The 26329-nt window shown below is 42.6% G+C and overlaps 1 protein-coding gene across 1 annotated transcript in view; it reads right to left on the bottom strand.

Moving 5' to 3' along the window:
• Positions 1-26329, bottom strand: part of ELP3 (elongator acetyltransferase complex subunit 3) — a 94245-nt gene that overhangs the window by 60119 nt on the left and 7797 nt on the right. The window contains exons 6-8 of the mRNA XM_061461124.1: positions 26250-26318; positions 24322-24476; positions 3847-4008 (exon numbers count right to left, since the gene is read on the bottom strand). Of these exons, the coding sequence (XP_061317108.1) occupies positions 3847-4008; positions 24322-24476; positions 26250-26318 (386 nt within the window). The remainder of the gene's footprint in view (positions 1-3846; positions 4009-24321; positions 24477-26249; positions 26319-26329) is intronic.

The following is a 26329-nucleotide window of genomic DNA, read 5'->3' as shown; positions in this document are numbered from 1 at the left end:
GAACCACATCAAGGCTAAAGCTATTCAAATCACACTGAGAAACTTTGGAAAGCTGCTGAAATTCAATTTGTAAAGCAATGACACAAGCTGATGTCACAGCACAAGCTAGGACACACTGCACTGAAGACTGTGCATAATCCAAATCATAGAATGGGTTGGGCTGGGTTGGAAAGGACCTTAAAGATCATCTGGTTTCAATCCTCCTGCCATCGACAGGGACAGCTTCCACTACACCAGATTGCTCAAAGCCCCATCCAACCTGGCCAAAATGAAGCAGAACCAGAAACAGAAGCAACAGAAGAGGAAAAGGATGGGGACTAAGTAAAACCAGCTAGCTAGAGAATCATCTGGCAACATGCTTGCCAGAGTCTCAAATCCTACTTTTAGAGAAACACACACTCTTCTCAACTTCTTAAAACTGCCAAATCGCTGAAACACAGACTGGATTAGGACTGAAGGATTTCACATTGTTCTCCACTGACATCAAATCAAGCTAACTCAGGTCTAGAGCAAGAAGCAGGAGCTTGGAGAGTCTGGGAGCCCAAATGATGGCAGGAACAAAGGCTGAACCTCACAGAACTTGTTAGCCTCAAGCAAGTTCCTCTATCCTTCCACCCCCCTGGCAATCACTTTCACTACAAATAGCGATGAGTAGGTCCTCCCACATATGGCCAGTCTTCCTTCCATAACGTCCTCAGTTTTGCTCTTCCCCAGCTGGGAGGGCTCATCCACTACAGGCTGACATTTCTGGTGTCCTGGGTTCAGCAGTAGCAGTCATGTTTGTTTTTTTTTTCCTTTGTGCTAGCTGGTGCAGTGCTGTGTTTTGACTTCCAGCCTGAGAACAGTGCTGGTGAAGTTGATGTTTTCAGCTGTTGCTAAGTGATGTTTACCCTGACCAAGGACTTTGTGAGGCTCATGCTCTGCCAGGGAGGAGGGGAAGCCGGGAGGAAGCAGAGATGGGGTGCCTGACCCAGGCTAGCCAGGGAGGTATTCCATACCACAGCATGTCATGGCCGGGGTGGGGGGTGACTGGGAGTTACCCGGAAGGACATGGGGCTTCCGGGTGGAACTTGTCTTCTTGGCCGGTGGTATCGTATTCTCTTCCCTTGTTATTTTCCCTTATCATTGTTGTAGTTGATAGTTGCGGTGGTGATTTGTGTACATTGGTTGCTGGACTGTTCTTGTCTCAACCCGTGGGAGTTGCACTCTTTCGATCCTCCTCCCCGTTCCTCCGGGAGTGGGGGAGAACCCCGGTGTGGGGGGGGGGGACACGGACCTCGATTGTTGTCAGCTCGGCACCACTCACTGGGAGTGAGTGAACAAGTTACCTGACTGGGTTTAAACCACGACACTGGACATTTCTATCCCCTCAGCATCTGCTACCTTCTCTCTCCTATCCCCAATTTCTTCCCATCACACTTTCATACCAGTTCACCCCATCTTTTGGAATTCCTTGCCAACAGATTAGCTCAGCAGGTGACTCTTCTTCTCCTTCATAGCTCGTTGGATGAAAAATTAATGCCATCTGAGCATCTGCACAAAGGTACACCTGAGACCTGATGTGAACCCAACCAAACAGCAAGTTCCCTTGTTTTAAGGACCTCTGCCTTCCTCTCTATTGGCAGATTCTGCCTCCATTAAATCCCTACATACAGTTTTATGACTACAGTTTTGGGTTTTTTCCTCAGAAGTATTACGGTGTTTTTCTGACACTGTTCAAGGACAGTATTACTCAAGACCTTGAGTAGCCTGAGGGGAGTAAATGGAGACTTGCTTCATAAATAAAAATTATTTTCTTATTAGAAGTGGAATTTGAGCTGCATCAATAACTTGATTATTTGATGCCTAAATCTGTTCTTGAATATTTTACTGCCTCACAGCCACCAAAAGCACTCAAAAACCTCACTAATGACTTATGGAACATAATAGAAAGTAATTTCCAAACAGTTAGCCTAATTGGTTGTAATCTGACATTTTGCTACAAGCAAAATATTAAAAGTTTAAAGTCAAAACACATCCCCCACAAAACAGAAGCAAAATGAGGTCGTTTCAAGAGAAAGAGAAACCTGAATCACCCTTCTCTGAAAGTATATTCTAATTTTTTGTTCTAAAAAGTTGGAGGGAGGTGTTTAAGTGAGCAGCCTGCACTCTCCCTGCTCTGAGAGAGCCTGCAGCAAAGCCGTTTAGGAATTCTACAAGCAGCTTTGAAAAGTGCCTTTAAAATTGTAATTCTATACAGCATTACTTCTGAGTGAAGTCAAGCAAGTAATACATAGAATCAACCAGGAAGGAAAAAACCTTTATGATCATCAAATCAAATTACCCCAGGACTGCTAAGACCACCACTAACCCAAGTCACTAAGGACCTCATCTATACAGTTTGTGCACACTTCCAGGGACGGTGATTCCACCACTTCCCTGGGAAGCCTGTTCCAATGCCTGATCACCCTTACAGTGAAGAATTTTTCTCTAGTATCCAGTCTTCATTCTTCTTCTTCATCATCAGGAAAGCTGTACAAGTCAAAACTGACATACAGCTGTGAATGATTTATGGTACCAGCTCTGATGTAACACACAACACTGAAGGAAAACTGAAGATGACTGAAGTGATAGCTAAGCGAGGTTTTAAAGTTCCACAGCAGGATAGAACAGCTTTAAAAGATTTAAGGTGGAAAGAAGATTTTAAGAGCTGAAATTAATTGTTAAATTTACAATCTGTGTCAGAATTAACAGTAAATATACATCTAGCCTAAGAGTGAGATCTAGCTACATTCTTTTCCTTTGGAAAGCTCTGACATCTAGAGGAGGAAAGCACCACCTATAAATATTAGCTTTTAACTCTTGGACTATTCAACAAATGGCTATTCCTGTATACTAAGACCTAGAGCCTGACCATTTCACAGTAGTGACATCCTGCACTTCCATGGGCATTAACAAAAATGTGCTTCACTTACTGAACCGTAATCTCTCTGTCATTATGTATGATTACGGTTATTAAACATCCATGGGATGTGACTGGAATATGGAGTAGAGAACGAAGGCAAGTTGAATGAGTGTCAGGAGTGAAAAAAAACTAAGAGAAAAATCACTTCTTTCAAAAATCTCAACAGAACTATCAGACTTGCAATAAAAAAAAAAAAAGAAAGAGATTGGTTTACTTGCCTGTAAGGGGTGGGATGAACAATATATTGCATGCTTTCCTACACAGGACAACTGTTCTTTTGGCCACAGGTCCCACATGACAGGGAATAAATCACAGGCCTCTTGCAAATAAATTTTACAATCCCTAGAGATACTGTATGCCTAGAATGACTGTGGTTAATCTATCAACAGGAGTTATTTCTGGCTACATCTCACCCTCTGTACTTGCCAGTGTCATCTCCCCTCTCCAATACTCAGCAGAAAATTGTATGTGGTTCAGAGGACATGCTACTTGCTGGTTCAGCACCTCCAATAGATTATACTGTGTGCATCTTCTCAAGCCCATAGATTATGAATTATGTAGGACAAGAACTATGTGCTCTCTCTGCATTTACTTATGAAGCAATAAAAAAAAAGGTGTACAATACAGGAAAAGAATACAGGTTTAAAATAAAACATCACAAATAACTCCATTTCTCAAGCCATGGTCTACACAATATCACAAAGAAATACATGAAGCCATTGTGGTTTACTACTTTTTCTTAACAGACATGGCCACACAAACAAGGAAATGAGCCAAGTGTTTCAACATTCAGTGTTAAATGCGTGTTGAAGCAAACAGATCAAGACACGCTACTCAAGAGTATTCTAGAAAGCACGCAGTGAGCAGCCACGCTCAGCTTTGCACTGAAGCCTTCTCCTCACCTGTTGGTGTCCCTGGCCACATCCTCGTACACGCTCTGCACTCCAATCTCCAGCCGTGTGCAGCCGTAGGATAACATGTCACTTAAATGCCGCTTCAGGCAGTAATCTGGCCTGGTCTCTATCGTTATCCCAATACATTTTGTCAGGCTTCGTTCTGAATACCTGCAAAAAAACACATCCTCTGTTGAAACGGTGAAGTTGGTAAAGGTAACCTCAAATGTGTTTCCAGCATCTTCCAGGTGAGAGTTTCCATGTCACTATCAGAATTAAAATCCAGGTTAAAACCCTCAAATATCCCAGCAACCAGGGTGCCCTCAAACTCACAGCAGTGCACGGATGAAACAATACACAAATATGTGCTAGTAAAATCTGGGGTTTGCTTTGTATGAAAAACAACTGGGCTTGCAGGACTTTTTTAAACTGTCTTTGTTAGGAAGACAATCCCAGAACAGACTGAGCCTTTAGTACTCACTGTCTGGAAACAAAGCCTGGGTAGCAGGGAAAGTCAGAGCAGGCAATGAGAACCGTGCTCAGTTTTGGGGACAAACCAAAGGCAGTCTGAGCATTTGCTCCCATTCAGACACCAACGATAATATAGGACCTCATGTTAGGGAGAGGCTGGAATGCTCAGTAGATTTTCATTTCATTCCCATAATGTACAGATAAACTGCAGGGATTGGGATCCAGCTACATTCTCACAAGAAAATGTACGTGTCCATGAAAAAATCCACAAACCACTTCCCTTTGTGAGCAAGCAGCATGCCCACAACTTCATTGAAGTCTAATGCTGAAACAAAATTCATTGTTACCCTTTTTCCCCCTCCTCTCCCATTCATCACAGGATGTCAAACAAAGACTAATTGTTCCAGCTAGTAGAAAAATCCACTACTGATGACAAATGGTACGTTACTGACCTACGAGAGAGTAAAACAAAAGAAAAAAGGAATCCAAAGCAGCCTCGCACCAAAGTTCAGGAAAGAAACCATCAATCAACATAATTTCCAACACCACCAGCAAGGACAATATTCCTTTCCGTACAGGAATCATTTCACTTGACTGTCTTTCCTGAAGAATATGGTGGTTGTATAACGGTGAACTGCAGCACCCAGAAATGATTTACAGCTGGAAGAAGGAAAGTTCTTCTTTTGAAACCATTTGAGACTGCAGAGATAATCTGTCTAATTCCCAAACTGGGATGGGGGTAGGATTAACAGCCATTGTTTGAGATTAATATCAGTCTCTTTCAATCGTCCCAAATGATGAAGAACTCTGTACTAAATGTTGCTGAAAAGAGGACACCTTGAGTAAGAGATATTATGCTGATACCTGAAAGAATATCATACACCAAAATCACAAGGATGACTAACTTCAGCTCTTTATTAAGTGTTCTATAAGGATTCATCTGATTTCTGGCTCCAGATAGTTGGAAACTTCTGAATCAAAATAAAGCTCCAGAGCCTACCTTAGAGCATGACAGAGGTCCAATCTGACCAAAAAAAACCACCCCAACATCCTCCCTCACACCTGCCCCCAAAATGCAAAAAATCCCCAGTGGGCTCACACTGAATAGCAAAAATATTAACTCCCTTCAAACTGTTAAAGCCTAAGATATATAAAGATCAAGATATCTGGGGGATAGATTGCAATGGGTGTCAAAATAAGTATCTTCAAAAAACCCCAACCCAACAAAACCCACATACAACATTTCAGAGTTTGTGGCTCACTAATCAGGCAGCAAACAGAACAATCGTTTATCGCATCAGGGAAAACACTGCCAACATGTGATTCATTAACATCAGACTGAAAAACACCCACTTTTAAAGACGTGACCAGCAAGAACTGAAGAGAGAAAATTTAGCTAAAGGAGGAGTGGGGGAAGGAGGAAGTCACCAGATAACTCGCCCATCATGCTATAGGGTACATGCTCATTCTGAGCACCTGCAATCAGGCTAGAAATACTGAGGAGACAAAAATCATAGAATCATAGAATAGTTAGGGTTGGAAAGGACCTTAAGATCATCTAGTTCCAATAATTACATCCCCAAATTCATGGCCAAGATGTAAAAGGCTGAATATAATGAATAACAATAGACCCTAAACTGTAACATCTACTACAGGAATCGACAGATTTCAGTACAGTGTAATGGCTGGTAAAACTGTCTTATCCAACTGTATGCCATAAAGAGAAGAGTGGTTAAAGCAACTGCAAAAGCAAGACCAAGATGAACTCCAAACAAATAAAGTAAAACAAGTAAGGAAGCTGGAGAGTGGTTTTTTACAAGGGCCTGTAAGGACAGGGCAAGGGGGAATGGCTTTAACCTGACAGAGGAGAGATCTAGATGAGCTCTTAGGAAGAAGTTCTTCCCTGTGAGGTTGGTGAGGCCCTGGCACAGGTTGCCCAGAGAAGCTGTGGCTGCCCCATCCCTGGCAGTGTTCAAGGACAGGTTGGACAGGGCTTGGAGCAATCTGGTCTAGGGATTGGAACTAGGTAAGGTTTAAGATCCCTTCCAACCCAAACCATTCTGTGATTCTATGATCCTATAAATTTAATCCAATTCACTGAGTTAAAGCAGGGAGAACTAGTGGAGATATACAGGAGCAGTGAAATATTTTGCTATTTTATTTTTGTAAGGGGGCATGAAGTATTTGAGACCTCTACACTGGCAGGGCAGTAGTACTGTTGTCTTCTGGTCCAACATAATCCTCTGCCATGGGCACTACCCATCACCCCAAATCACTACCTAGGAAGAGGAGATCATCCAAATAAAGACCAAGGCAAAGAAACAGCCTTTCCCTGTGTGCTTCATCAGCTGTCTACCTCATCCAGCAGGAGACCCACATTTTATCTCCATCTGCTGACAACGTATCTATGGAAGTTCTTGTTGCCCTATAATCCCTGGGAATTTCAAATCCAGCTAAATTAAACTTTCCTGATATGCCCTCTGCTTGCCTGTATTCCTTTTGGGTATCCCAAACCTCCTTTCACCTTCCGCACGCAGTCCTTTTTCCATGTTTGAGCTCCATCAGGATGTCCCCATTACGCTGTTAAGCAACGCTGGTGACCTGTTGCACTTGCTTGGTGTCCTGCACATCAGGATGCATTGTCTCTGCAATTTGAAGAGGTTGTCCTGGAAGAGCAGCTAAGCTCACCTGAGTTTACTCACCCTTCAAGGCATCCTCCCATGGGATCCTGGAAAGGTTGTTGTCCTGAATTCTGAGGTCTTTAATCTGCTACTTGCATCCCTTGGGATCTTGAGCTCTGACGTCTCAGAGTCATTGCAGCTAAGACCACACCTCTCCCCAGCTTGCTCTTTGAGAGCAGCAGATCCAGGAAAGCGCCTCTCCTAGGCACTGGATGAACCAACTATTTCCAAATACCACCATAATGCACTCCAGAAATCTCCAAAAATTAGTTGTGTTCCACCATGTTGCCATTCTAGCAGGCATCAGGGTGTCAGACTAGGCTCAAGGAGTTTTGCATATTGTTCACTATGTGCATATATTCTAATGCTTCATCACTTTCATACTTTTTCTTAGCACCATTTTCAAGCATATTTTTGTTGCCTTTGATACCAAAAACAGCCAAAGAACTTTGCAGACACACCAGTACTATATCCAGATGGAATATGATTTGCCTATTCCTACCCAATTTTCCACTATTAATATAGTCAAGGGTAATTTGGCTGCTGAATCATACAGTTAGCTCATGATAATGCAACTTAACTCACAAATGTTTTCTAGATATTTCGCTGCTTCTCAGAATAGAATCCTGCACCATTCCAAGAAAAACAGCTTTACATTTTCCCATAATAAAATACACAGCTTGCTCATATAGAAATTACTATGGAATACAGGTTTATCCCTTATATGCCCACCTCCAATATTGGTGTCTCCTGCCAACCCTTCAAAATCACTACACAAGCATTAAACAGTAGTCCCAGAGGCAAAACCCAACAGAACCCTATTAGAAGCCATTCAGGTCAATGACAATATTTTTCTGCTATGTCTGGTTTGGAAACCAATGAAATGGGTGACACATTGTTCTACTCTCTTTTTTAATGTCAAAATGCCTCACTATACCAGGTCAATTTTCTTGCAGAAGTTTATGCATATTTACACTTAATTTCTCAAAAAAAAAACCAAAACAACCCAACACAAAAACAACCAACCCTGCAAGCTCACTAACAGGATACAATGATGTATCATGATAATGGACAGGATGGATTTGCCTTCACTTAATCTTCAAAAACAACAGATATCTAGGCACATATCCTGCAACAATGGCATGCTAACCAAGGCAGATATGAAAAGGGAACACTTTCCATCCAATTAGGCAGAAAGCCTGAAAAGCAGATACCTAGAGCTCTGAAGAAAGTGATTTTAGGATACTCACACACAAGAGTGTCTGACACAAGATGACCTTGGTTATGACCAAGACAAGCAGAACTATTACCAAAAAAAGCAAAAGAGAGCAAGCTCTGAGGAATTAGATGAACCCAAGCTGGAAACTACACCCATGATGGCCTTATATATTCAAGTTCACCCGATTTCCAAGTTCATTTTTGCATTAATATTTATGAAGTGCATTTCTTATGGAACCAGAAAGAGAAAATGGATTTTATCTTCTCAGGCAGCAACAAGTATCTTACAGTGTTTCTCCTCCTTCCCTGGAACAGTCTTACTCGTTAGTTGCAATACAACAGTGCTGAGGAACCCCATATAATCAAAAGAACAATCAGAAATCAAGCCAAGTGTACAGCACAAGATGGCAGTGGGGCAATTTTAATAACAGACTGACCACAGAGAAGAATTATGCAAATAAAGTTGTGGTTAAGCCATACAAATGAAAGAAATTAGGTACAGAGAAACCTTAAGATTTGCTCAGATATTACTATTCTAAGTCAGTTCTTTTCAGCATGATTACAAATTGCCTGAAATAGGAAGTCAGAAAGGAGAGTCTATTAATTTTAATAATTACAGAATTTTTGACTGAATTTTCAGAGAAAGCTGGTACATTAAATAGACCTTCTTAGAATCTACCTCTTATTTAAGTTCTGGGGGTTTAGATCAAAAAACCACCTACCTCTCCACCAGACACAGCAGTTTAACGTAGAGTTTCAAATGCTTTCTCACTTAAAGAAAAAACAGACGCCACAGTTCTGGCATAAAACAACTCATTCAACAAAGACTCTACTTGCTCTTGATTAAACCTGGTCTACAGACAAAAAGTCTCATCCACTAAGAGACCTGAACATCAAAGACTCAATTATTTACAATCCATACCACATCACTTTCTAAACTCCCTGGTTGGGATCAGAGTGGCACGATGCCAGACAACACCAAAAGATGTGCCTCCTCCCAGAAAGCATAGAAAAGATAAACTGTAAGAATAAAGCTGGGGAGTTAACACAGTGTGCATACAGTACATTAATCACATGCCTTTAAACCATTTATCTGTTTCACATGTTTCAGGCTAGCAGAGTACATAAAGAGGAAGTAAAGGGAGAAGAAAAAGAGCAGAAAAAGGCGCAAGAAGCAGGAAAAGGTTAAGGCGCAAGAAGCAGGAAAAGGTTAAAGCACAAGAAGCTCAAAGGCAGCAACAAAGAGAACCTCTCATACGGAGACAGGCTGAGAGAGCTGGGCTTGTTCAGCCTGGAGAAGTCTCCACAGAGACCTTAGAGCAGCTTCCAGTGCCTAAAGGGGCTGACAAGAAAGCTGGAGAGGGGCTTTTGACAAAGGCCTGTAGGGACAGGACAAGGGGGAATGGCTTTAAACTGAAGAGGGGCAATTTAGCTTAGATATAAGGAAGAAGTTGTACCCTGTGAGGGTGGTCAGGCCCTGGCACAGGTTGCCCTGAGAAGCTGTGGCTGCCCCATCCCTGGCAGTGTTCAAGGCCAGGTTGGACAGGGCTTGGAGCAACCTGGTCCAGTGGAAGGTGTTCCTACCTGTGTCAGGGTGTTGGAACTGGATGAGCTTTAAGGTCCCTTCCAACCCAAACCATTCTGTGATTCTGTGAAACTCCAAGAGCAAGAAGCATTTAGCTGCACCTGTCTATATGGAAAGAAGGAAAGGATCTAGAACAACTCTTCCAACCCAACAGTCCCCAAATATGTGCCTGCAGAGCATTCCAGCACTACTTTAAAAGCCAAAGAAAACCTTCTGAAAAGGCAAAGTTGGAATAAATTCTGAAGATGTTCACATTACTTGATCACCGTTGTTGTCAATGGATTATCTGACAGCAGAAATTTCCACAAAATGTGGTGCTCAGTATTCATACACGTTGCAACAAGTGGTCACAACTGAGCTGGGAAGGTGAAGGTACTGCTGCCTGTCTACCTTCAGCCTATTCCAATGGAAAAAAAGGAATAAAAAACCAGTTGCAAACCTGCCTTAGAAGCAGTTCATAGAGTCTTGTGGAAAGAGGGAAGTTGTAGAGGCCTGGGTGGGAAAAAGAAGAATTTTAATCAGCAACTAAAAGAGCTCTCAGCAGAAGATTCCTGGCCTTAACTTTGTCAACAACCAAGATTGTGAACATCCAGCATCTCAAACAAGTCTAATGTCTTAAAAAAACAACCTTCCTGTGCCCTTGACTCCAAGACGCATGGTCCTAGGTGTGACACAACTACAGGTGTTCAAGACAGATAATGACATCTATACACATGGAATTAACACAAAACCTAACACTACTGCTTTTTGAAAAGAGGAAACTTCCAATATGATACACAAGGATCACCTACTACTTAAATGACCTTCTTCTTCTTGATCTCATAGCTCTGCTTTAGCATATGCCAATCTCCAAAACACAGTTAGCAATAATTAATTTAATATCTACAATTTCCTGCCAGTAAACCAAACAGGTGGCATCTTAACTCATTCAACAGATTTCAAAAGTTGCATGTTTGATGACTGCCCAGAGCAGGTATTTCTGAATGCTCAAACACTGGTAATTTGGGTTTTTACTGCTCCCTTTTTATTACAACATTTCAGCGTTTTGTTTATCACTGCTACCAGGAGTACAATGGATTTCTTTGGTTTCTTAGCAGCACCAGTTTCCCAAGGTTCAGTTTTCAAATACTGAACAACTTAGTTACCTAAAATAGGGTCATTTATTGACTAAAACATAATTTTCCAATTTTGATAAAGTTAACAGTATTTACTGCTGAAAGACAAGTGAAAAAAATATAATATTTGCTCTTCTGAAATGCCACTAACAGATAAGTCATATGTAATTACACTCCCTCCTGCTGTGTCACTTGGTCTTCAAAATCCAGGGTCGCATCTTTGTTCAAAATCACATTCATTCAGAAGCAAAACCCCAACAACTTACCAGTTTTCTCTCTTTCTTGTTTACCAAATTGTAACCACAATGAATGGATCCAACATCTGAAAATCCTCCCAGGAAAAAGCACAGCATGAGCAGAAGCAGCACAGCTATGCTAACACACACTTTAGGCCTAGTCAGAGCAGGGCTCTTTGCATGGGCTAATTAAACGCCTGGCTGTAACAACAAGGAGATAATGATGTTGGCTGTAGAGCGGAGAGGGTGGGAGGGTTGTTTGGTTTATTTTTATATCATTCACAGCTTTCACAGAGCAGTGCCATGTCAAGGACCTCTGGGCAAGAAGGCTGCAGCTTTGCCGGAGGGACCCTGCCATTCACAACAGCCAGGACAGAGCCATGCACAAGAGCTGCTCTGCTCTCACCATGCTGGGATCATAAATGCACAATCATTTCAGAAGCCAGAAGCCAAAATCACTGCCTTAGCTCCTGCTCAAGAGGCAAAAACAGGACACTGAACAGAAAACCCTGACAGGACCGTCTAACACCGCAGGCTTATTTTCTAAGCTCCCATCCCTCAAGTTCAAGGCAATAGCCACATAACATTTTTTCAGCAACAGATTATTGGCAAACTGAAAACACCAGCATGAGCAAGCATATGCTAGAGTGAAAGATTTCAAACCAGAAAAATCAGATATGCATGGCTCTAGCAGGAGCCGAGTTGCTATTTTACCTACCTCTGTTAAAACTAAAAGGAGGGGAAGGGCGGGGGGGAATACTAAGACAAGACTAATATAGACAAGTGTTCATCTCCTCCTCCCTTATGTTAACTCTCTGCCTTTCTCAAACCTGTCCCATTGAGCAGAGCCAAATTACAGTCTTGGAGACTGAAGTCTTCACATTTCTCCCAGAACAGAAGCAGCACCACAAGCTACCAGCTTCCTTGTCCCAAGGAACAGGGAGAGCAGAGTCCCTGAACTGCCTTCAGAGATAAAGATGTCATTGTCCCACTTGTCAGGCCACACTGGGAATACTGTGTGCAGTTTTGGTCCTTGCCATACAAAAAAAGATGTGGATGGGCTGGAGGGGGCCCAGAGAAGGGCCACAAAGATGATCCAAGCACTGGGCAGCCGTGTGAGGAAAAGCTGAGCTTGTTCAGACTGGAGACAAGAAGGTTCAGTGGAGACCTTATCCCCGTGTTCTAGCATTTAAAGGGCGGCTACAAATACGACAGAGACTCCCTTTTGACCAGGGGTGATGGGCACAAGTTACTCCTGGGGAGATTCTGACGACACCAGAGGAAAATTTATCACAATGAGAACAATCAGCCATTGGAATCAACTCCCCAGGGAAGTAGTGGACTCCTAAACATTTTCCACTGTTAAGATTCAGCTAGACAGAGTGCTGGGCCACTTAGTCTAGGTCATGCTTGGCCAGGAGAGGATGGATAAGATGATCCTTGAGGTCCCTTCCAATCTGGGATTCTTTGATTCCATGACTGAATCAATGTTTATCCTTTGTCTTCTCCATGCCACTCAGGATTTCACAGATCTCTATCATACCACTTTGAGATATTTTTCCCCTGTTCCACAGTATCTTTTCCCTTCTCCCTCTTCCCTTTCTTTTTAAAAAGAAGAACTGAACAGAGTGTGAAGGCACCGCTGAATTACATGGCAGCAAAACACTATTTCTCCGGTTGCTCTCTATTCCCTTCATTATATAACCCTGGGGGGCTGAAACTAGGTGAGCTTTAAGGTCCCTTCTACCCAAACCATTTTACAATTCCATGATTCAGATGGCCAGAAGCTTGAAGATGCTATGAAGCTCTGGGCTTGCTGCAGAAGAGGGTAAGACCTCCTGTGCCAAAGAGCAGCCCCTCTCCTGTTTAAGGGGAAAAAAAATAGTTTACAAGTAACTACATGCCCTTCCAAGCTACCAAAACCACACAGGTCACTTCTGAAGTGGGGAAAAAGCCCCTGCATGAGGGTCATCAACCCCAAACAGTGTTATTTTCAAACCCATTTGTCAGTTTATAGTGCAAAATAAAAGCTTGGGAAAAAAAAATGCTCAGCACAATGAGAGAAAATTGGAGACGCTTTAAGCTATAAAGTTTTAGAAACCATTAAATGCATTTCTCAGTAACAATTTGGGTATTTCTGGCCAATATTCCAGGATAAACACTAAATACAGAGTGCTACTCTTTGCTTTAAGCACCGATTCTGTGCAGCACAGTGGCCTTCACCCACACAGTCTTTCAAGGGGAGAGAAGCAGAAGGCTTTAGGCTGCCTTTGGTTAATATTTCATTTTGGTCAATTTTGCCTTTCTGGTCTCTTTTTGCCAAGCAACATAAAAATCTAAAACCAACTAGCTCTTAGCCCCATTTCACTGTCCCTTAAGTGGATTCCAGTACAATTATCTGACCTTTAGTTAAATTCCACCTCTACCAGGCAATCAATATCAGCTATTCCCACAGGACAGGTTTTACTCTACATCCCTCTCTCTTTTTATCCAAGTGTAGGGAAGCAAACTAACACATCCCATGAACAACAAATCATGTCACCACAGTGATGCTGAAGCACAAGCAGCTTGTCAACCTGCTACATACAGCAAAACGAAGACTGTTATAAAACTTGCTTGAGGAGATGCCCAAGATTTGCCCTTGATTTCTCGTATCTTTGCTGCGCAATTTACTTCAGGGAAACTTGAAAGAACAACAATTTAAATGTCTGTTGCCAAATCAATAATGATCAACAATTAGGTCCTAATTATACAGACAGTTTACCATGCAATAGTCAATATGTAGTTACAGATGCACACTGAAAAGGGAACTGAGAGAAAAAAAAATCCTTTTATCTACAATTATGAAAGAAATGACACAACAGTCTTTTGTATTAAATCTAAACTGAAGTTCAAGTTTTTCTTCCTACAGCTGATGAGACAGACAGCACTAGGTGACACTTTTATGTATTTTTGTAAAAGTCTGGTTCTAATTTCAGTTCTGATATTGCCTGGCTGTGGCCTAGGGAGAGATGTATACTCTTCACAACAACCACTTCTTGCTGTTATTGAGGAAAATAACCACTTTTGCTGCTGTGGTGCTGCATAGAGTTCTGACAACTCTATCTCCTAAAAGCTATTGTAGCATAAAGACAGTGTCCAGCAAAGACCTTGCTTTGTAGTTTCTGCATCTCCCTATTAAACAGAATTCATCTCACCCCCATCCAACACTCCAATATAAACATTTAGCTTGAGGAAGAAAAAAACAACTTGATTGTTGCTTTGAGGAAACAAAGAAATTGTATCAACAAAATTATAAACAGAGCTAATAAAAAGCAGTCATCAGCCAAAACTGCCAGCAAAAAGCTACGGTTTATCTAATCTTCTTCTCTTTTAGCTTGTTGCTAAAAAGCTGCAGTATGATCTCCTCAGATGGCTACAAACCCATGCACTTGTTTTCTCCATGCTCGTAAAACCACACGTTCAGGCAGAGGCTTGCTGCAGTAGACTGCAAGAAATGGTGGTGCCATTTCCCTGGCTCCATTCTCTGTCCATCACAGCTCCAACTAAGGTGCCAACAGCTACTCAACTTTTAATGGTGATTGAGCTCATCGCTTTGGAAAACTTTCAGTTTTTAGCTGCTACAGTAGGTTAAAGCTATCTCATCCCTAGGCACACACATCCCTCTCAACTCCAGTGAAGAGGTGTTGGTCCCGAGGAGCAAGATCCTTCTAAGGAGTAAAGTCAAACATTTCCTATCATGGCCACAACCCCCTGCAAATGGCACAACCTGGCTTACAACAAGACAAATACACCAGAGAGGAGACAAAAAAAAGAGTGCAACCAAAGGCGAGCAAACGTTTGTGTCTTCTTAGAGGTGGGAAAAAGCAAAGACCTGAAAAGCAGAACAGGACCAAGAACCAACACTGGAAGAAATAGGAGTATGTTACAAAAAGCTATGTTACATCAAAAACCAGCAGAAGCTCAAGGACTCAGAAGTCAGAGATGAAGAAGGAAACATGTCCTCTTGCCCAAGCCTGCAATGGAGCCAAGAATCTGGGCATGGGATCCAGCCGATGGACACAAACACCCACATTGAGCTGGCAGTCAGCTCAGGCCAGGCAACAGAATCCAGAGACGCAAACCAAGCACGGGTGTCTGCTTCAGCACAAGGTGGATCCTGGTCTAGGCTCTGCTGGCTACATCTTGGCTGGCTGCAAGGGGAGATCAGGCACCCAGTTTACATAGAAATACAGGAATTGAGCTGTCTTATCCCCCATCTCACCTCAGAGCTGTTAGCATGTTCCAGTATTTAAAGAGTGGCTACACAGAAGATAGAGACACACTTTTTAGAAGGAGTCACATGGAAAAGACAAAGGTAATGGGCACAAGTTATTCCTGGGGAGATTTCAGTTGGACACAAGGAAAATTTTTCACAATGAGAACAACCAGCCGTTGGAATAATCTCCCCAGGGAAGTGGTGACTCCCCAGCATTGGACACTTTTAAGCTCTGGCTGGACAGGGTTATGCTTTGGGTCATGCCTTGCCTGGGTCATGATTTGCCAGGAGAGGCTGGAGCAGATGACCCCTGAGGTCCTCTCCAACCTGGGATTCTAGGATTCTAAGATCTCTGGAGGGAAACAAGGCAAAGGTTTTGCAAGAAAGAGAAAACCAGGTAATCGCATAATCCAAGCCCAGAGGGTGACCAAATTCAGGCTGCAAAAACACTCCCAGCTCTGCCAGTTTTCAGCTTTTGAGTACTTGACTTCACAAACTGATGGGCCATGAGGAGGCACCAAGTCCCAGAGCACATCAGCTGCAACACATTGCAGAAAGACATATTTCAAAAGCAAACAGCCTCTGCTTAGTACAGCATTTACAAAATAGTCCCAGGAAAACCACTTCTTGACATCCTTCCATAGGAGTATGAAAATTAAACCTGCCTTCTTTTTTCCATGCTTACTGCACCCACAATGTTACTAGAAAATGACTTTTCTTTCAAATTAATTTAGCACTGTTGAAAGGCAATGGATCTCAGTTTACAATATCAATGAGGCAAGCACAGCACAGCTGAGGGAACTATAAACCACATCTCACTCTTCTACCAGCCTATTTCAATTTAGGCTGGAAAGCAGTCTCTGCTGGAAGAAGGAAAATACATACTGCAGGTCCTGCATTAGCTCTCCAGGGCATGGGAGTATTAGTCGAAGATCCTTTGCATCCTAACGGAGCTCAAAGCAATTGCTAATGTGTGATGTTCTGCCCACTTTGAAAATCAGAATACAAAAGTACCTAAGGCGTGCTGCTGTAATACAGGCATCGGTGTAATACTTTCTGCGTCAGGAAGGAAATTAACCCAGAAAACTTATTTAGTAGATGCCACACCATCTCTACAAGACATTAACTGTGGATCACTAGCACAATTTGAACTAGAACCATGTCGTTGTCAGGCCAGGTTCATATTCATACAGGTGACCGAGCCATGTAAAAAATTCTATCTCCAGTTACCAATCCCAGCTGACCACTCAGATCCCATCCTCACATTAACATGTCAGCACAGGTCACTGGAGAACTTGTTATGCTTGCCAAATTACACACGCACAGCAGTGAAGCAGCAAAAATGAGAAAAGTATTCCCTTTGGCAGGTGTTCAGCAGTAATTTGCTGAAAATGTACAAAAAAAAAAAGGCACTGAAATTCATTATTTAGCTTTGACAAAGTCATGACCGCAAGGACCATCATCCCTTCCACTGGTGCAGGATAAAATATGGATCAATAGCATTTACAGATATTGCTAAATCTCCTGTAGCTCAGATTTCTGTTATGAATAAATACTACCACCCTGTAAACCTCTGACAAAAATGTATTTCGTTCTAGCGTCCACACAAATATGTGAGTATGGCTTCCTTAAATCTACCCTCCTTAGTCACTTATGTTCAGTCACAAACCTGAATATTTCACATGCAGGAGAAAATGCTGTGCAAATATTGAACAAGACAGATAACTGGATAGGCAATCACTTTCCATAGCTGCAGGAGGAACAAAAGAAGATGAACAGCTCCCCATAATAAGATTAGGATCTCACGAAATGATTTTCAGTTACACATCTTCCAAATAACACACTCTTCAGCTTCTAGAATTTGGGTCTTGCAGTAGAAAATATGCAATGCGAAAGTAACAGAATGACAACAAAGGGCAGTCAGCTTTGGGAAAATTTAGAAATCAAAATGGTTTGGGCTGAAGTAACGTTAAAGCTCATCTAGTTCCAACCCCCAGATTTCTTGTAGGCCCCTTTAGATTTTGGAAGGCTGTTCTAAGGTCTCCCCTCAAATTTGCTCAAATTCTGCAAGTTGGAAAGATGTCACCCATACTGAAGGCATTCAGAGGTAAACACTCGACAATAAACAGGTTTTAAATGGCAAACATGGCTCCTGAACCATGTCTGAGTCACATCCAAAGCTGGAAACAAAGAAAATCTGCCTGCTTCACCAGAACTAGTTAGGAACAAGCCCCCAGATCTCTGGAAACAAAAGGAAATTTAGGCAGAATCTCTGTTGTAAACGATCTGGCACTAAAACAACAGCCAGTTATCTCCTGCCTGGCACAGAGGCACAGAAAATCACTGCCCAGTCAGATGTCCTGAGGGATTTGACAGACAAGGTCTAATGGATACAGCCACAGCAATTTGCAGTGTGGCTGCCTCCTGCTATTTGCTTCCTTCTCTGCCAGAAGCTGCTGCCGGCACGGGAGGAGATGTAGAACTGGATTAAGTACCCGCACACCTTGATTCCCCAGATTACTGCTAGAATAGGATCTTAAACCAGCAATTACAGCAGTTTGTGCTGGAGCTGCTTCCAGAGCCTACCTGTCACACACCTGCTCATTACGGCAAGTCAAGAGGTGAGATCTGACTATCAAATTCTGGCAATTTATAGTGGGGCAATTTAACACCCTGAGCTCCCCCCAGCCAAAGATTCTTCTGAAATCGCTGTATGCTCCAGATGACATTAATTTGCCACAGGGTGAACGCTGGCAGCTGAAGGGTGGACAGCTATGTTTAGCTGCTTGTTTAGGAAGCAGTAACCTCAAGCAGAGGGTCAAGGTAGATAAAAGGAGAACACTAACCTCTTAAATCGCCCCAGCATGAATCACTGGAGCTCGTGAGTCAAAGCCCTCAGATATTTTTGCTAGAGTCACAATTAGTACTCAGAAAGCACAAGTAAGATACATTAGTGTAACAAACAACTATATGTGAACAGAGCCACCCAATTTACAGGAGAGCCTCTTCTCTGCCTCTGCTCATAAGGTAAAACAGGTTTGCTTAAACATCTTTTCTTGAGGTTCACAGTGCACTAGAATTACCCACTAGTGAAATACAGATGAACAGCCAGCTGCAATAGCACAGCACAAATATGCCCACTTGTTACCCCACCTAAGTTCATTGCAGGTCTGTGCCACCAAAATCAAGCAGATGGGCTAAATCTTGGTAAAATTACAGGACAGCTGCAGTAAGATGGGACTTGCCTGCAGAAACCTCCATCTTATCATAAAATGATTTGGGTTAGAAGAGACCTTAAAGATCATCAGTTCCACTGCCCTTACCATGGGCAGTGACACCTTCCACTAGACCAGGTTGCCAAAATCTTCTAAAAGAACTCCCAAAGTCTTATTTGGGAAATTTAAAACAGACTTCAACTTTGAAAATAAAGTGCAACCTTCTAAAAGGAGATTTATTCCTTACTATAGAGAAACAAAATTAGGAGCTGCTTCACTGTCAGCCTTCATGATCGCTGTATTTCTTGTGGAGAAATTGCAGTTTCTATTAGAAAAATGACTGATACACGAAACCTAATGTGAGTATTTGAGAAAAAGCATAGAATGATCTTTCCAGAAAACATATCATAGAATTACAGAATGGTTTGGATTTGAAGGCACCTTAAAGCTCATCCAGTTCCAATCCCCTGCCATAGGCAAGGCCACCTCCCACTAGACCAGGTTGCTCCAAGCCCCGTCCAACCTGGCCTTGAACACTGCCACAGATGGGGGAGCCACAGCTTCTCTGGGCAACCTGAGAGGCCTCACCACCCTCACAGGGAAAAACTGCCTGAGCGCTCATCTCAATCTCCCCTCTGTCAGGTTCAAGCCATTCCCCCCCTTGCCTTGTCCTTACAGGCCCTTGTCAAAAGCCCCTCTCCAGTTTCCGTGTCACCGCTTTAGGCACTGAAAGCTGCTCTAAGGTCTCCTTGAAGGCTTCTCTTCTCCAGGCTGAACAAGCCCAGCTCTCTCAGCCTGTCTCCATAGCAGAGGTGCTCTAGCCCTTGCAGCATCTTCATGGCCTTCTCTGGACTTGCTCCAATAGCTGCACATTCTTCTTATGTTATCATCTGTTAATCTCACCAAACACATTTTTAACAGGTTGCTCTGATCTGGTGTCTTTGAGAAGAGTGATTTCCACTGGGTTTCAAAAAGCATCAGGAGCTTCACATATCAAACCAACTGCTGGTCAAAGTACCAGTACTTGGGGTTTTTTGTCCTTCCTTGGATGGGCTAAGAGTTCTTAAACTGTACACACAATAACCTAAGCAATGGTTATTTAAAACCCATGTCTTCTATTTCAGCAAAGGCTCTGAAGTAGCTGGCTCTAACTCCTTACTGCTTGCCAAAAGATCAATATGGCTTTTGGGATACCCAAGGGGGATTTCCTCATGCATAATGAAAATATTTGTGGCAGTAGGAATACTCAGCAGAAGACACAGCTAATGGTGGGAACACAAAAGGACACTTGACAAAAATGATCCATGACAAGCCTAAGAAAAAGGCAATTTCATGACAGAGTCTGGTATTAGGAGCTGCAATTTCTCCACAAGGAATCAAACACAGTCAATGGTACTCACTTCTGCAAGTGCTGGGCTTCAACGTGTGATGCAGGTGGAGAATGAGCCTTTTAAGAGACTACTGACTGATGAATGGTGTAAAGCTAAAACAGTCTTGGATTACAGACCTATTATGAAATCAGTTATGATGTTAGCCACACACCTGAATATTGTCACATAAATATCAGGTACACCAGAATTGCAGAACATATTGTTCCAGCAATCCTATCCCCTTCTTACTTTGCCATTAACAATGTGATTTACAACCAGATCGAACATCAGCCAACACATGATGCTGTTAAAATAAACTAGAAAAACCCAAATTTCTGTGCATTTTTAAATACCCTAAGAGAAGCAGGCTTGATGCTGCAATCCAAGGTGCTGCTATGGTGTACAGCACAGGGGGACTTTTCTGACACCTGCTTTTCTCTTAGAATCATAGCATGGTTTGGGTTGGAAGGCACCTTAAAGCTCATCCAGTTCCAATCCCCTGCCAGAGGCAGGGACACCTTCCACTAGACCAGGCTTCTCCAAGCCCCGTCCAGCCTGGCCTTGAACACTGCCAGGGATGGGACCACCACAGCTTCTCTGGGCAACCTGTGCAGGGCCTCATCACCCTCATAGGGAACAACTTCTTCCTAATTTCTAATCTAAATCTCCTCTCTTTCAGTTTAAAGCCATACCCCCTTGTCCTATCCCACATGCCCTTCTAAAAAGTTCCTCTCCAGCTTTCCTGTGGGTCCCTTTATGTATTCTAAACATAGGCAAGTTCTCCTTTGGCCTCAGTCACTAATTAAAAGTTGGATCCTGGCTCAGAGAAGAGTTGCTCAGCCCTGGGAGTTAAGTGGTGAGTCATGGATGCAGTTAAATATGCCCAGCACCTCTAATGACTCATGGGTCAGGTGAGAGGAGCAAAATGCTGGGGAGCAGCAATCCTCATTTGCATGTGCATTTTACACCTTCTTGGTTCATTGTCCTCACAAAAGAGCAAAGGCAGCCGCAATCTAGTCAACACTTTGGCTTGATGGGAACAACTCCCAGAGAGAGATGTATTTCTATAGAGTACAAGAAGAAAAATCTGCTTTGTGATCTGTCTTACTGTGATTCTTTTACACTAATTACAGATCTCTTCCTCACAAAGTCCAAAACCTTGCTTGACAGACATCCAGAAGTGCACTGAAATCTCTTAAGTGGTGCTCTCTGCAGATAAAAATTAAAACTTCTCAGTCTTATTGTACACTCTACAAACAAAGGTTCCCTCTGGCTCTGCAATTCTTTACTCATTCCTTGGCCAACTTATTTCTCAAGCATAACAAAGCACCTCAAAGACTTCTGTCTGAATAGTCTGAAAAGTGTTTACTACCACAATAAGGAGCTGCCACAGAAGTATTAAACACCAGCAAGACTTTCTCGGAGAAGTCATTTCTTTCCTTCTCTTGCAATGGAGTTGCTAAGAAAGCCAAGCTGTTTCTCTATCTTTTTTTAAGCAATTGCACATTTGGTTGGTGTTGCTTTGGACTTTCTGCGGCAATGTGCTCCAGATGACCCTGCTTGAGCAGGAAGGCCAGAGTATATCACCTCGGATGGTCACTTCCAACTTTCATCATTCTGTGAGTTCATGTATGGAAATACAGTCACTTCTACACTCACGTCCTGTCCATGCATCCATAAAAACAGTAATCTTAACTCATGCAAAAAGGATCTCCTCCTGTTTTATAAATAGAGGTATAAAGGGAGCTCTTCACGCCAAGTCAGTTGCCCAGTTCACAACAATGTAGCTCAAATGCTCTGGGCCATCCCATGAGAATCCTGCCCTCTCCACTGACACAGTTTCAGTCTCATTTACTCAGCAGCAGCTGGCTAGAGCAGTGTCCCACTTCCCTGAGACAGATCACTCCCAGTCCCACATCATTTCTCTCATGCAGGCACAGCTGTGTTTGCAGTTGTGTGATTTACCATGATGCTGGATTTAACATAAGCCACTGTATCTGCAAGAAAGCAAAAAGCCCACTCAGAATATCCACTGGAGTCCAACAGCCAACAGAGTTTGAGGATTTATGTCTTTGTCAGCCTTGCAGTGCCAGTTCCTGGTGAGAAATAGCATATACCTCCCTGGCAGGCAGCGGTCGTACTGTACTGCTTGAAACTGCACAGAGTCACATCCTTTTTATCACATTAACTAGGACCAGAAGCTGCAGTGCACTGATAAAGACAAAGTATTATATGAAGACGATTAGAAATTACATCAGGAGGAGGACGCCAGATTAATGAGCCCTTCAGTGCTGCAAAAGTCATGCTGTACAGGTCAGCATGTCGCTGTCACTGGAAAGACAGCGTGTGGACACAGAAGCAGACCTCAGGTTTAGGACAAAGTAAAGAAATGACTGGACAAAAGGGGAAAAAACTGTGTTTATGGTTAGGTGGACTGTTGTCTATGTAGATGGATGCTCCACTAGCCTAATCAAAGGTCATATTCAGGACTTTCAAAAAAAGCAACCTGGCTGAAGGTCTTTTTTTCCATTAGGGATTCGTACAAAATCCAAAAATAAGTAATGATCTGCAAAAGGAAGAAAAATTTCAAGACCACCGTAAACTCACTCAAAGTAAGGGATCATAGAGACCATTTCCCAGGTTACTGCTGAATGCCATGCCCACAATATAAAACCAGTAAAATACTGTCATCATTCCCCATGCAGCATGGCCTCTATTGATGGAAGAAGTGAAGGAGACGGGCTGAACTGTCGTATACAAAGAGAAATAAACTTAATCTTGAATGTTTATTTCAAGTAGCATTGACCATCTCAAAACAGTACTGCAGTGACACAGTGCAACAGCCAAATGCAAGCAGCACAAGAAGTAAAAGGTCTGATTCATCTTGAACCCAATTTCAGCGCCTCTAGAATATTTAGGAAGTGCAACTTGAATAACTCCCACATACTCCCATTTACTAAGCGTTTAACATGAAATTTACGTTAAAAATATAAACCTTTATTTATCTGCTGGAAAAACCCACACACTGTTAGTGCAGGTTTTTTTCACATTCCTTGATCTGTGCACTCGCAAGGCAGTGCACTGACTTCAGCATCACTTCCTTCTGGCATGCACTTAAAATCACTTGGTTGAATGGTCTGTGTCATAAATAGCTTCCTCAATCAGTAATGGCCAGGCTACTTGAAAAATAATTTTAGGTCCAATAAAACACCTGCAGCAGACAAGATACGGAATAAACACATCCTGAGCTACCTGAGGTATGTACAAGTATAGCACTAATTTGACTATGCAACCTGCAAACACCACCCCTCTTCCATGATGAGCTGTGTCCTTCAGTGCTCACAGCCAGGGCACTAGAGCAGCAGAAAAGCAATTCTCTTCCCAACTCGCTCACTATTTTATCTGGATAAAATCAACTCGGGAACAGCACAGCACTTTTTGCCTAGTCTTTGAATGACAAGAAAAAAAAAAACAAAACAAAATCCAAAGAAAACCAGCAGAAGTGTTTGCTGCCCTCCAGAGGAAAATCAAATGAAATTACAGCTTTCAAATACGAAAACAGACATGAAGCTACTAGGCACAGGCTAGTCCAACTTACTTTTAAGACCATTTTCTTTAGCAGATGATAATGGTATCAAGGAAAATCCACCTGACTGAACAATGACAAGCAAACTAAAACTGCCAGTAAGGACCCTCACCTAGTTTTAACAGCTCCAAAACGTCAAATCTCTCCTTTTTCTTCTCAGTGTTATACCGCAAAACGCACTGAAAAGTTGGGTATTTAATGACCCAAAGCACACATACATAAATCAGCCTCTGATTTTCAGTTCCTCTGCTTTAAAATGAGAAGAGCATTTCCCTGTCACACTGAAATACTGCAAGGGTAACTGCGTTTGATGCCGCAAGGGGCCTGGAGCTCCTGAGCACTGACGCTCTCAGGGGTGAGTCATTCCTTGCGGGAGTTGACGTCGGGCCTCCCTCCAAGGCAGGATCAGTTCCCCCTGCCAGCTAAAGGCAATAAATCCCATGGCAATGTGATTCGTCACAACTCCAAACCAAGGTGATGAGGCATAAAAGGTAGAAGTCTACATGGAATGCCAAGAAACCACAAGCGGCTTAGCACTTCCTACATGAGAAAATAGATAAACCATGGCACAACCTTCTCCTTGTGCTATGCAGTACACAGAGCAGGGCTCCAAGTTGAGCTATAAATATTCTATGCCTAAATATGTATTTGGATAAACATTCAAACAAAAGTTTTGCTGTATTTTTTGTTCTTACACCAGTTAAAGAACACTTTTAAACCATTACATGAAGGAAACCCAAGATGCTTACCTGACGGCTTCTGCAACGTTATTGGAAGTGTGACCTGATAAGGCATCATGAAGGTTTCTGATGAAGTAATCACGGTAGTCTTCAGGCAGGGCCATGAATGTGCCACCCATCACAATAAACTCCACTTTATCCACGCTGTGGCCCAACTGCTTCAGCTGTAAAATGGAAAATACCATGGAAAAATTATCCAGGGACTTTTTTAGAAGACTTCTCTGAAAACAGTGACATTCTTACACCATGTTTCCTCCTTTAGTTGTGGTATCTTTTAGCAATGACAAACCATTAATAATTTTGTAAAGACTTCTTATAAACCCTCCCAAAAATATAAACCTCAAAGTTACCTTTCTACTGCAAGAACACAGTACATATACTGAGCCTAGCATAACAGCTTTTCTTGACAAAGCAGAATCATTTGAACCTAGCCTCTTGCTGACAGAGTTACACTGGTTCCAGTTTGAAGCTAGCTTAGATTTGACTGATAGAAGTTTCTTCTTCAATCCATGTAGAACTAACTTCCTTACAAACTTGAGAGAATGGAGGACTACACTGAATCCATGAAGGATTTTTCAATGGATTTAGAGATAAACTGGAAACCGGTCAAAGCAGAGCAGGATTAAGAAATTCTTCAGATCTTCTAACTCTCCAGAAAAGACCTCAATAAACCATCTTGGTATAAAAGCCACTATTTGAGTATTAAATTCTCCAATTGTAAGTAATTATCAAGAACTAGCAATTGCCACAGAAGTTCAGTACAATTTATTGTAATACAATCTCCTATTAGAAATAAGGTATTGTTCACAACAGGTAAGATCTTACAAGAGGTTCAAAACTTCTAATTTATCTAATGACAGACTAAAGGTGTAAAAATAATACTTCTGTGGGGATCAAACCAGGCTAATGTAGAATTACAGAATGATGAAAAAGGTGAGGCTGGAAAGGACCTCTGGAGATCACCCAGTCTTATCTCTCTTCTCAAAGCAGCATCAGCTACAGCAGTTTGTTCAGCACTGCACCCAAACAGGCTTCAAGTGTCTCAAAGACTGGAGACTGCACAACCTCTATGGCAACCTGGTCCAGTGCTTGGTCACCCTCACAGTTAAAAACTGTTTCCAGATGTTCAAATGGAGTTTCAATTTGTGGCCACTGCATCATGTCCTGTCACTAGCACCACTGAGAAGGGCCTGGCTTCGTCCTTTTTACAGCCTACCGCCAGGTATTTATACACATTGGTAAGACTCCCCTAAGCTTTCTCTTCCCTAGCCTGAGCAGTCTTGGAGCTCTTGGCATCTCTTCAGATGCTCCAGTCCTTCCATCACCTTAGTGGCCTTTTGCTAGACCTCCCCCAGTATGTTCAAGTCCGCGGTCTTCTGGGGAGTCCAGAACTCGACACAACTCTCCAGGTGGAGCCTCGGCAGTGCTGAGGCAAAAGGAAGGATCTCCTCCCTTGATGTGTTGGCAACACTCCTCCTAAGGCCACTGGCTGTCTTTGCTTCAAGGACACAATGCTGCTCACAGTCAACTTGATGCCTGCCAGTATCCTCAGGTCCTCTTCCATCAAGCTGCTTTCCAGCTGGTCAGTCCCCAGCACATACCTGTGCCCGGAGTTTGGCATTTCCCTTTGTTTAACTTCAAGAGGTTCCTGCCAACTCATTTCTCCAGCCTGTCCAGGTCTCCCTGAATGGCAGCACAATCCTCTGGTCTACCACCCACTTCTCCCAGTCCTGCATCATCAGCAAACTTGCTGACAGCATGCTCTGTCCCAGCATCCCTGTCATTAACACAGACATTACCACATTAAGCACTAGTGGTCACAATATTGACAGCTGGGTTATATCCAGCTTCCTGCCAAACAATTTAGGTGATTAAAAGTGTTCTCATTACTTTCTTCGCAACCACAATGTGTTCCCCTTTCAATGGTAAAATTTCACCTGTTCCACTCTGTGTCTTGTCTGGAGATAGGGGTCATATCTGGCTCGAATCGCCCTCATGGACGTTGGCTAAAAAACAG

Source organism: Pezoporus flaviventris, unplaced genomic scaffold, assembly GCF_033815535.1.
Source record: "Pezoporus flaviventris isolate CSIRO_AGI_PZ_B2104156 unplaced genomic scaffold, CSIRO_AGI_Pfla_v1 ptg000031l, whole genome shotgun sequence".
NCBI classification, from domain to species: domain Eukaryota; kingdom Metazoa; phylum Chordata; class Aves; order Psittaciformes; family Psittacidae; genus Pezoporus; species Pezoporus flaviventris.
Note: the sequence above shows the minus strand (reverse complement) of the source record. Positions and strands in the feature narration are given on the sequence as shown.